Source organism: Gobio gobio (assembly GCF_949357685.1).
Source record: "Gobio gobio genome assembly, chromosome: 3".
NCBI classification, from domain to species: Eukaryota; Metazoa; Chordata; class Actinopteri; order Cypriniformes; family Gobionidae; genus Gobio; species Gobio gobio.
In genome coordinates, this window is record NC_137099.1 from 48239429 (window position 1) to 48252595 (window position 13167).

The following is a 13167-nucleotide window of genomic DNA, read 5'->3' on the forward strand; positions in this document are numbered from 1 at the left end:
CAGCGTTACATTATATGATCACGCTCTTATTCATGTAAATGCTTTTAAACACTCTAAGTGCGACAAGACAGAAGAGAACGCGCAGTATGTCCTGTCTGTGTGGGTGTGTCTCAATCCGCTCCCTAGTTCAGTAGTCAGGGCACTGATCAGGGAGTCGCCCACATTCATGTACACGATATACTGATTCACCACCTAGGAAGCTAGGGAGCTAATCGAGGGACACCCCGACACACACACACACGCACCAGTCTCGTGCACACATCGAGTTCTCTTTTGCTCTTGAACAAACAATAACAACAACAAAGACAATTTTGCCAAAATGGCAGTTTTGTCGAGTATTCTCATATTAGGAGTCTTAAATGAGTTAAATAACATCTTAAATGAACTTGTGAGAAAATGAGATGCGCGGGACGGCGCGTCAGATCCGCGTCATGTTTGGCAACGGCAGATCTTAATGTGACAGCAGCACTGATGATGCCTGTCATTAATGTTCATCAAAGAACAACGGGAACAGAGAAAATTGTAGCTTTAATGATGATTAATCTATATTTCATTTATTATTTATGCAGTTAAGAAAGGTGTTGATAACTTTATTCAATTTCTGTATAGGCTATGTCTAACAGGGAAGGCCATGGGTAAATATAATTATATATAATTATTATAATGGCTTTATGTAAAGATTGTTTTAAATTAAAAGTTATTTTTTAAAGCCTAATAAATGCTGAAATTGGTAGCTTTCAGTTATACTGTAATGTAAAGTCATTAATGTTTCATAGAGACATTAGTATCAGTGATACCGGCCTTCATTCATAAAAAGATGACATTACAACAAATATTTCAATTAGTCTTTGAATTGTTTCTTCATTAATTTGGAGAGTAACTGAAATTATAACAATATCAAAATATTAAAAATTCCAATGTTTTTTAAATTGGGATTTGATCATGATTAATTACAGAAAAAAATGTGATTAATTAGTTAAAAAATGTTTAATCGATTCACAGCACTAATATATATATATATATATACAACCGAACCTCTCTGGTGAACAACTGAACGACTAATGTAGGCTTTTGCGTCCCCTGGAGAAGAACAGCTCCTACTCCAATATCTGATGTGTCAGATATTGCAGTATAAAAGGTTTATCAAAATCAGGACAGCATAAAACTGGCCAGAGTATCCTGAATATCCCGAAAGGCCTGCTGCACCTCCTCTGTCCATCAAATCTGGTTCTGACAGTTTTTCCAAGTCAAATCTGTATGGACAGTTGCCCTCACTGAGAAATTAGGCACAAATCTCCTGTACCAATTCGCCATTCCAAGAATGGATCTTATTTGAGACTTTGTCTGGCAGGTGGCAGTTCTGTATCACCTGGATTCTTTGAACTTGAGGTTTTATTAACCCCATTGCTGAACACATACCCCAAATACTCAGTTTCTGCTTTTGCAGTGGCACACTTGGAAGGATTGATGGTGAGCCCAACTGATCTAATATAGTCAATAACCACCTCCAGATGTTGTAGGTGTTCTTCCCAAGTCGAATTGTAAACGACAATGTCATCTAAGTAAGCAGCTGTAAATGTATTCAAACCACCTAGCACCTGATCGATGAGCCGCGATGAAGGCCAAAGGGAGTCTTACAAAAATGGTAGAGACCCCAAGGGGTTTCGGAATGCAGTCAGCTCCCGGGACCTTGCATTTAACGGGACCTGTCAATAAACCATTAGATAAATCAGTAGTGGTTAAATAGTTGGCTTTACCCAAACGTTCAACGATTCTTGGGGTCAGATAAGAATCAAACTTTGCCAATGAGTTAAGATATCTAACGTCAATGCAGAAATATATACTGCCTTCTTTTTTGGGCACCAAAACAACTGGGCTACACCTCTTATTTTTTGATGGTTCCATGATGTTCATGGCTAACATTTCATCTAAGTCCTTGCGCAAAGCTTCCAAGAGGCGCTCGGGTATCCAATAGCTTATACATTTTGTGCAAGCTCCTTCTCTGAGCACAATGTCATGCTCAACTGAATTGGTAGGCCTATGTCCTGGTCTCTTCTGGAAAACACACAGTCTCTGCTGAATTTGAGACAAGTGACTCAGAGACAGACTAGCTAAAACAGTTGATACTGGACCTCCATCTCTTCCTTATCTCCTACCTTCCGATTTAGGAACACCCCTGCTGCATCCCTGTGTTTGACAAACCACAATTTGAGTAAGTTAAAATGTAAAGTCCATTTCGAACGCTTCTGACCAGAAGTCTCAACTTCATATGTAACAGGTCCTAGCTTTATCAACACTCCAAGGGGACAATGCCATTTGGCAGTCAACTTGTTCGCATCAGTGGGCAACATCACCAGTACCTGAGTGCCTGGCTTGAAGCTCCTTGCTTTGACTTACTGGTCATACCATGTCTTTTGCCATTTTTGTGGCTCTCCCATATGTTCCTGGCCCAATGTACTCATGCCTTCCAGCTTCTCATGCATCTGAACAACATAGTCAGTAACATTAGTAGAACTTACACTGTCTCGTTCCCCATTCCACATGTCTTTCGGTAGCATCAGCGGTCCCCACATTTCCCATACATATAATAATTCAAATGGAGAAAATCCAGTTGCGGCACTGATCCCAATCATCACTTTTGTCTTAGACAAACTTACGAAGCATTTGTTTCAAAGTTTGATTGAAGCACTCTGTTAACCTGTCAGTCTGTGGGTGATATGGGATGGTCCAGACATAACGTTAGATTCTTGGCCTGTAACTACAATTTAAGGAAAACCTACTCTAGAGAACAGTTGTATAAGGGAGTAAGCTACTTCTCTGCCTTGATGGATTTGTGGGGGAAAACTGCAGGACTTTTTGTGGCATAGTCTGTAATGCCTAGGGTTGGGTATCGTTAGGGTTTTTTTCGATACCGGTGCCAAACCGATACTTTTAAAATGGTGCCGGTGCCTAAACGGTGCCTGAACCTATACTTAAAGAAAAAAAAAAGCCACAAAACAACAGTGGATGACATTAAAGAATGGCTTTTTATTGAAAAAAAATAATGTAAAATACTTAAAATTGAACAATTTATTAAAAGTTTAAAGTATACTTAAATATGTAAATATAAATAGATACAAAACACTTCACATTTACTTCACAAATTCAGAGTAAAACCTAAGCCACCTAACCCAATTACAATAGGACTAATTTAACACTAAATAACATTTACAGTACTAATAACAGAAAGTAGTCGGTATTCTTGGTATGCTACAAACCAGCTTCAAGGTTCTGCTTTATTTTGAAATATGACCATATTCGCTGGCTAAATATTTTAGAATGCATTGCCTTATTGTTTCCATGGTGACGCATCATGCTTACATGACACAGCAGCCGCAATAGTGCTATGACAGCTGTATCGGTTTTATTTCGTTTTTTCTTTTTTATTCAAAATATTCATAAACTTGTTAACTATGTCATGAACTATCTGATATTCTGATTTTCAAATATGTGTGAGTGAATGTGTGTTAGTTGATCTATACTGCGCGATCGGCGCCGCCATGTTAGTTTGAGCCTCAGAGAATCGGATCTATCGGATTTACATCACATAAATTCATCCTCGTCCACGAAATACATGCCGATGAACTGGGAGAAGAATAGAGTAAACTATATAATTAACTATATAATGTGTATCTGATGTAAATTAAACATGTAGTCAAATTATAACTGTCTGAAAGGATTGTAATTGCCGCTTCCATAGACATCAGTGTGTATTTTTTGCTAGTACTTAAGTGCATTTAAATGTCTGAAACCTAAAATAAATATTATGTGGTTGAAAACACTGAATAGCTGTGATGAGCGCTGAGCGCATCTGTCTCTGGCTTGGCGCCAGCCAAAGCGCGAAAGCACGCTTGAATTTAAGTGGCACCGAAATGAGGCACCAAAATCTGCATTCTGATTCGGTCTGGTTACATACCGGTTATAGGGTTTCAGTACCCCTAGTAATGACCAACATATAATGGTTCCCTGCCTAAATCCTCTTTAATGGCTCAACTATATCGATACCCAGCTGATCAAAAGGTAGTTTAAGAGATAGTTTAGCAACCAAACAAACTTGCATAACCTCCTTGTCTCCTTAGAACCAGATCAACTGTAAACTAGTTGGCAGACATGAGCAAGAGAGTGCCAGCCTGCAGGAGAGACTGCAGAATGCTCTCTCTCACAACAAAACACTACAAAGCCAGCTCAACGAAATGAAGAGAAAGCAGGCCGAGTCTGACTGCAAGGTACAGTGCATTCACAGTCATACAATTCAGGAAGGACAGATTCAATTAGATAAATCTTAAATGGGATGTGCAATAAATCAGTGCCATGTCGGTTATTGCCAAACATGAGACATTTTTAATGTTTTATTATTTATTTATTTAGACATAATAGTATAGAATTTTAATACATGTCATTTATCGGTCATCAACCCTAAAATTAAATAATTATCACCTTATCAGTATGCATTCCAGTGCATTCCTAGTAAATAGACATACAGTAGGTAGACTACAACCAAAATTACATTTATAGATTAATGCATTAATTAGAATGTAGATTGTTTTGTTTTTTTAGAAATGGTTTTGATCGCTAGAAATAATTCAGCTGTCTTTCTTTTAGAGCAAAGAAGAGGTGATGGCAGTGCGTCTAAGAGAAGCAGACAGCATGGCCGCTATGGCTGAACTCCGACAAAAGATAGCCGATCTAGAAATACAGGTGAGAAATACAGGCCTACATTACAACATATGTGCGATAACGGTGTCTACTTGGCTATTTAAAATAAGTTGTATTTCTCTTCTGTAAAATAACCTTGACAGTTGGCAGGGCTTGACACTTACTTTTTTCCCAAGGGGCACCTGTGCATTAAGAAACTTTAAGGGAGCAACTAACTATTTCTGACTTTTATTAATATTAGTGTTATTCATACTAGTGTTATTTTGGCATTACTGAGATACAATTATAGTTTTTATTAATAGTTTGAATTATATTTTCTGCTTTCATTTAAATGTTAGTTTAAAGTAATTTTGTTGTTTTTAAAAATGTGTGTATAGTTTTTAATGAATGTTTATTTCAGTTTTAGTTTGGTACATCAGGCTAATTTCAACTAAATGAAAAGTTTTTAATATTTTATATTTCAAGCAATGATTTTTTTTTTTTATAGTTTTAGTTTTTGTTAACTTTAAAAACATTAATGCTAGTAAAATCTATATATTTAATAATATGTGTCAAATAATGTTCTTAGTCTTTCCTTCCGGGATGGAATTTGACCGAGATACACAGGACTCTTATTTTGAAATGTATATGCTTTATTATTGCAGGCTGCTCATTCAAATTCAAATGAGGGAGACAAAATATGCATTCTTACAACCGTATACAACATGTTACTATATAAACACCGTGAAGTAAACATTTTCATAATTTATCAGCATTAGCTCATAAGCAATCGGTTGACATAAATGTGAGCTATTCATTGATTGTGAACTGTTGTGCGAGCCTGTCGAACATACAACAGCGTCACGTTCAGGCTTTGAAACGAGTGAAATGCTCGTACTGTCAAGCCCTGCAGTTGGTATAATGCATTTTTTTTTGCGAATTTTGAGTAAATATTAGCAATAAGTTATCAATGTTGTTTACATGTCATTGAATTGTTTAATGCAAATATCAGGATTACATTGGTTATTGCTCTATAGATAAAGCTCTCTCGATATTGATAGACCACTAAGTATGTGTTACATATTGGTCTGTTTTCCGTGTATATATTGATATATACACAGTATAATCAAGTGTAAATGTGTGTGTATGTATTGCCTACAGAAAGAGGAAGGACTGATCCAAGGCCAGCTGAATCACTCAGACTCCAAACAGTATATAACTCAACTGAGGCAACAGATCGCTGAACTCAAGAGTGAGGTGATGCTTTCACAAACAAACACATGCATACATGCACTAGTATGCAAGTTCAGCTGCTATCTGTCACAATCTTTGCACTTGCATCGTAATCTGTGATCAGAAAAAAATCCATAGCGTTTAAAACCCACATTACTGTTGGTAAAAAGTACCATGATCCCTAAATACTACACAAACCTGGTTTCTCCTTTTCTTAAAGTTTTTAATGTAGTTTTTAATATACTTTAAGACAAACAGTGTGCAAATTCATTACAATTGCTGAGTATTTTATCCTTAAAACTGCAGTGAAAAAGACTTACACCTGTGTTTCTTATGTCGCAAACTACCTTGTAACCAATCACGTCAACGCGCAGGTGGGCTTTAGGATATCATTTACCATAACCGCTCTGAAGCAGGGGAGTCTCAAGAGAAGCCAGGTTATTCCTATATTTTTCTGTTGAAAAATTGGGTACATGTAGCAATATAGCGGATTAATTATGTATATGATGTATAGTACGATCAGTGTTGGGAAGGATACTTTTAAAACTTTTTAAATACTTTTACTTTTTTTGTGTATACAAAATGTAATTTGTAACATTCCGTTACGTTACTCAATCTGAGTAACGTATTCTGAATACTTGGATTACTTCCACATTGAATCGCATTTTATAATTGTAGGAATGCGGCCATCAAATCCTGCTTACTAAACATATATAATAAAATATTCAGCTAACGTGGGTAGCACCGGCGGTGAGTAGCAGTGATTTTGGTTTTTTTGGTATTTGAGCGCTGTTTTACGTGAATATTATGACACGGGTTAAGCACAAAGCTTTATTTACAAAATAAATAATAGTTTTGCAATTACATGTTAATCGCAGCCATGGAAACATATGGATTCATGCCGAACGAGAGAAAGGCTTTGTGAGGTGAGCCAAATTTAAGCTTTGCGTTTTGTGATCTGGTCACCCAATTTTCCACGAATTTAACAATAGGCTTACTCCATTTTATTCTACTGGACATGGAATCTCTTATTTATTTTCCCAAATCTTAATTTGATCTCATACAGGGGATTAAACGTTTATTCCTTTTGTTTGCTTTTAATTAGGAGTAGGCTATATTTGCATAATTTTTGCATCATTACTGTGGTAAAAGTAGAAAGCGGAAGATAATTTCGTTCTTCACACCTTTTGCTACAAGTGTCAGTTTGAACATCATTATATTAGAAAAGCGATGCTCTCTTTCCTGTGTGTGTCCCACATCCCTTTCAGCGCAAGCGGCATATGACGCACCTCTGTGGGGAAATATTTTTTAACTAATATTTAACTTATATTATTTATATTACAATTATTTACTTATATTTATTTCGATGTTTTACAGGCTGTAGCCTAGTAGCTATGTTGTTTCACTGATGGAAGTACTAAAATAAACTTGCCTAAACATGCATGTTTGAGCCTTGTTTATATTGTATATATTTTTTAAATGTAGGCTATTTAATTAAAAGAGGCACGGGAAGATGTTTTAGTTTGGGGGTGCTGTTTTTTTGGCACAACTAGCATATCGGTGAGAACACTGGTATAAACAACACACCGAGACATTTGACTGCACATCACATTTTTGACATTGATCCTTCTTGGAATGGACTACTATATGGCCTACATTAAACCTTTAAATAAAAGGTGTTATTGAGCTGTTACACTGTCATATAACCTACAATAAAAGAGCCTGCACAACGACAGGAAATAAAAGTGAATGCAAAAAACCTGCCTACCTAACCAGGGTGCTTTTCCCGTACAACAATGTAACTTGCTGCTTAACTAACATAGTACGATGCATCGATGAAGAAATCAACTAGCTAGTCATGACTGTTTCCCGAAAACAATAATACAATTCCCTCGCAAATCTGTCGTTCAACCATGTTGGTTAATGATGTCACGCAGGTGGTGGAGTATTAACTTATTTTTATTTAATTATTTTGAGATCGAATTCATGCTAGATTTTTTGCTATAAATTACAGACATGGCATCTGAGGACTAATTCTTATTTTTCTCAGTTATTTTCCTTTATTTCCAGATTCAATCATAAGCTCGTTCGTACATACTAGAGCACGTACTCACATGCGCACTCTTCAAAAACGGTGTTTTAAATCTCTTGACAAACTAAAAGACGTAAATGACATTTGTATGTATTCTAAATGAAAGATATATATTTTACTGAATGTCAGCTTGCTTATTTTACTCAAGATTAGGATGTATTAAGTAGGGCTGGACGATTAATCGAAACTGAAATTTAGAACCTCTAACTAACCAATGTAATTTTCCCATGTCGGTTATTTCGGTTTTAGTAATGTGTGCAGTTTGCAGGCACACGGAAAGATACAGGACTCAGGAGCAGTTATCTTTGTTTATAGATGCTCCGAATTACTATGGTAATTGCATGTTTTACACAGTTTATACACGCAAGTTAATCGCCGTTCTTATATGCGCTGATACACACAGAGACGCCGCGTGCAAGCCCTGAAGCCAGAACACGTTCACTTGCGTCCTCACAAAGCTTTGTCATTTGTATGTGTTTTAAGGCCTGCCAGTTTGAACATTGAAGCTATTTTAGTCCATCAGATGTGTATTATGTTGAACTAATGCCTGATATATTGACACACGAACACTCACAGACAGTAGCTCGCACATCACGTGAAGAATGCGCGCAGAGAGGAGCGCAGAAACTCATTGTCAACTCTGCCCTGTGATTTATCACTTAAGTTGCTTAGAAACTCAACCGTTATAAATTGTAATACCTTTGAAGTAAGTACAAACCACAGCTTCAGGATTACTAGAGACTTTTGACTAATTCACACACACAATCACTCTCTCGTTAATGCATTCAAATAAATGTAATGTAGGCCTACTGTGCTAATTTATTTGATGTACAACAAACAGAAATCTGCCCCATAGACAATAACTGCTGAAAAGTGAGTTGTTTCCTTCAAGTATTTTAAAATCACAAAGAAATGCACTTTTTCATTAGAAAAAAATATCCCACCTTTAATGGTAGAAAATATTTACAGATTCAAGATTCAAGATTCAAGAGTTTTATTTGTCACATACACAGTTATATACACAATATACAACTGGCAGTGAAATGTAAACAGGTCCGCTCCATGGACATTGCAAATAACAGTTACAAGAAATTAAAATAGAAATAGAATTAAATTAGAATAAAAAGTATTAACATAAGTAGAATTATAAATAAATCAAGTAAAAGATAAAAATAGGAAATAAGATAAAAATAAAAATATAAAAATTAAAATATAAAAATATACAAAAATATGTGGATATGATAAGTGAGATAAACTGTAGACTTAGAAATAAGTGGTTAACATAAATATATATATATGTATATATAAAGAAGTATAATGTGCAAGGTTTATTACAGGTTGTTACGCAGTAACAATAGGAAAGTAAAGTGCAGTGCAATGGCAGTATGTGGATGTTAATGTTTAAACTGGATGTTTATGTGTGTGCGGGGGTGAAGTGAAGTCACGTGACTGAGTTCAGGAGTCTGATGGCCTGGGGGAAGAAACTCCTCCTGAGTCTTTCAGTCTTTGCCATCAGGCTACGGAAGCGCTTACCAGATGGCAGCAGGGTGAAGTGAGAGTTTGCAGGGTGATTAATGTCTCTGATGATTTTGGTAGCTCTACCTCTGCAGCGTTTGGTGTAGATGTCCTGCAGAGACGGGAGAGCTGAGCCTGAGATGCGCTCAGATAAGCGCACCACTCTTTGCAGGGCTTTGCCATCGTGACTGGTGCTGTTCCCGTACCACGCTGTGATGCACTGAGTCAGGACACTTTCTATCGCCCCTCGATAGAAAGTTTTCAGGATGGCTGGTGAAACCCTGAATTTCCTCAGCTGGCGCAGGTGGTACAGTCTTTGCCTGGCTTTTTTCACCTGTGTCTGGATGTGTGTAGTCCAGGTCAGATCCTCGGAGATGTTCACACCCAGGTATTTGAAGCTGCTCACTCTCTCTACCGGTGTCCCGCTGATCATGAGAGGGGAGTATGACCGATGCTGTCTCTTCCTGAAGTCCACAATCAGTTCTTTGGTCTTGTTAACATTCAGAGAGAGACAGTTGTCCTGGCACCATGATGTCAGTTGCTCCACTTCGTCCAAGTATGCCGTCTCATTGTTGTTGGAGATGAGACCCAGGACAACAGTATCATCAGCAAACTTGATGATCGAGGTGGAGCTGTGTGTGGACAAACAGTCATGGGTGTAGAGAGAGTAGAGCAGGGGACTCAGCACACAGCCCTGTGGAGCTCCAACACTCAGGGTGATGGAGGTGGAGGTGAACTGGCCTACTCTCACCGCCTGGGGTCTGCCAGTGAGGAAATCTTCAATCCAGAGGCAGAGAGAAGAATTCAGGCCTAGATCCAGGAGTTTGTGTGTTAGCTTAATGGGAACTATGGTGTTAAAGGCTGAGCTATAGTCAATAAATAGCAGCCTGACATAGTTCCCACTTTTGCTGTCGATGTGAGTGAGGCAGGAGTGAAGGACGTGAGAGATGGCATCTTCAGTCGATCTATTGGGACGATAGGCAAACTGAAGAGGGTCCAAAGTGTCAGGAATGGAGGAGCAAATGTTGTTTTTAATGAGTCTCTCAAAGACCTTCATGACTAAAGATGTGAGAGCCACTGGACGATAGTCATTTAGGCAAGAGGGTTTACTGATCTTAGGTACAGGGATGATGGAGGATCGTTTGAAGGAGGTGGGGACAACAGATGTAGCAAGGGACTCGTTAAATATGGATGTAAAGAGCCCTGCGAGCTGATCAGCACAGGACCGCAGAACACGACCTGAAATACCATCCGGCCCAGCAGCTTTCCTGACATCCACACGTTTGAGTGCCCTCCGAACCTCGTCCTCCGAGACAGAGATCACGTGACCGTTGCTGCTCTGAGGGACTCTCTCTGACGCGTCACTCGCCGGAGTCGCGCTGCCGCGATTACCATCAAAGCGAGCGTAGAAAGAGTTTAACTCGTTAACCAGCAACGGATCAGCTCTCACCTCTGCAGAGGATTTAGTTCCAAAAGCACAGATGGTCCTCAGTCCCTGCCACATCCGCCGGGAGTCGTTGAGTTGGAAATGAGATTCCACTCTGTCTTTATAGCGGAGTTTTGCGGCTTTAACGGCGCGCCGGAGGGCGTAACATGAAGCTTTGTACTCCCTCATATCCCCCGTTTGGAGACCGGCATTGTACGCGATAGTGCGCGTGTTAACTGCAGTGCGGATTGAACTGTCCACCCACGGTTTCTGATTAGGGAAGGACGTTATAGTTATTGTTTGTGTGGCTTGCTCTGTCAGTGTGTTAATAAAGCAGAGCGCCACTTCTGTGAACTCGCTGACGTCTTCAGAACTCGCGCGGAACATGTCCCAGTCGACGTCATCAAGAGCTGCCTGTAGCGTGATCTCTGAATGGGATGACCAGCGTTTGACTTCCCTCCTCACCGGGGGCTCTTGAACGAGCCTTTGTTTATATTCCGGTGTGAGGAAAATGGCGGCATGGTCCGATTTGCCAAAAGCTGGCTGTGAACGAGCTTTGTAGGCGTTCTTAAACGGAGAGTAGCAATGATCCAGTGTGTTTGCTCCTTGTGTGGGACAGGAGACATGCTGGTGAAAGTTTGGCAATACTTTCTTTAGGTTAGCTTTGTTAAAATCACCCGCGACGATGAAAGCAGCGTCGGGGTGTTTGTTTATGAAGCCGCTGGTCACATCATGGAGGGCAGATAAAGCCAGCCCCGTGTCTGCCTGTGGTGGAATATAAACGGCAGTGGCGATGACCGAGGAAAACTCCCTCGGTAGGTAGAAAGGCCGGCACATGAGAGTTAAATGTTCCAAGTGAGGCGAGCAGGATCGCGAAAGAATGGAGATGTTCCTAGGATCGCACCATTTCTTGTTTATCATGAAACACACTCCACCGCCTTTAGATTTCCCGGCCTCGGCTGTTCTGTCCATCCGAAAAACAGAGAAGTTCTCGGACGGCGTCACGGCTGTATCCGGGACCGCTGGCGTGAGCCATGTTTCGGACAGACAATAGATGTTGCAGTCTCTCATGTCCCGTTGAAAACTTATCCTGGCTCTAAGATCGTCCATCTTATTCTCCAAGGATTGGACATTTGCGAGCAAAATGCTCGGGAGAGGAGGACTGAATGCTCTTTTTCTCAGTCTGTTGCGGATCCCAGCGCGTTTCCCGCTGTGTTTTTTGAATCTTCGCCGTCGACTCGAGTGGCCATTGTTCAACTCGGCGTCCCGGCGAATATCAGATGGAAGATTGGAGAAAGTGTCCTGAAACAGGTCAGTGTAGCGGTAACCAATTTCCAGAAGTGTTTTGCTGTCGTAACAGATCAAAGCAGATGATCCGTTGGAAAAAATAGAGAGTAAAAGAGAGTAGAATAATAAATAAAAGCAAAGTCTTAGCGGAGCGACCTGAACGGCGACCGAGCACGGCGGCGCCATCTGAACATCTCAGTAAAAACCTTATTAGTGAACTATGAGGGCAAAAAAAAAAAAGAAGAGCAAAATAATCGTTCATTAATCGTAATCGAGGTAAAATGTTTAATTAATCAAGATTTTTATTTTTGGTCAAATCGTTACAGCCCTAGTATTAAGTCCACATGTCATGCAAACAAGAAACTGCTTCTAACCACAGGTCAAGAGCTGTCGTTCCAACCACACAAGTTTGCGATGCTGTTTGCGAATGTTCGTTGGAACTATAGTTTCGGGAAACACCGACTCATTGAACTATGTTTATAACGATAGAACTTGCGACCATAGTTGGCTAATGATGCTTTTGGGAAACGCACCCCTGAGAGCGAAGCGGCGCTCATGAACTGGTAAAACACTGTGCGCTCAAATCCCACTCCCACTTCTAGCCATTAAAACACATATTTATTTTCATATGTTTAAATATTATAATGTAATTTTTTTATTTCATTTACTTTGATTATGAAAAGTGAACAGGACACATAAGATGCGCAAAATGTCAGAAGACATGGGGGTCAGAAATGATTTTGACCGCTTCATTAAGTTTTGTTTTGTTGAAAGCCTTTCTTTAAAGTGAATTTCGTTTTGTATAAATTGTATCTTAATTTTAATCAGTGTTTTATTAACCAATTACCTGGATTTAATAAATAATAAGCAAATATAGCAGACAATGACATGGAGGTGCCAGCGCCGTGTGAACAAATGCTTAAATGCGTGAACAACGGCT

The 13167-nt window shown here is 39.3% G+C and overlaps 1 protein-coding gene across 1 annotated transcript in view; it reads left to right on the top strand.

The window, feature by feature from the left end:
• Positions 1-13167, top strand: part of evi5l (ecotropic viral integration site 5 like) — a 90528-nt gene that overhangs the window by 50249 nt on the left and 27112 nt on the right. The window contains exons 17-19 of the mRNA XM_079813029.1: positions 4119-4265; positions 4642-4737; positions 5836-5931. Coding sequence (XP_079669155.1) covers positions 4119-4265; positions 4642-4737; positions 5836-5931 — 339 coding nt within the window. The remainder of the gene's footprint in view (positions 1-4118; positions 4266-4641; positions 4738-5835; positions 5932-13167) is intronic.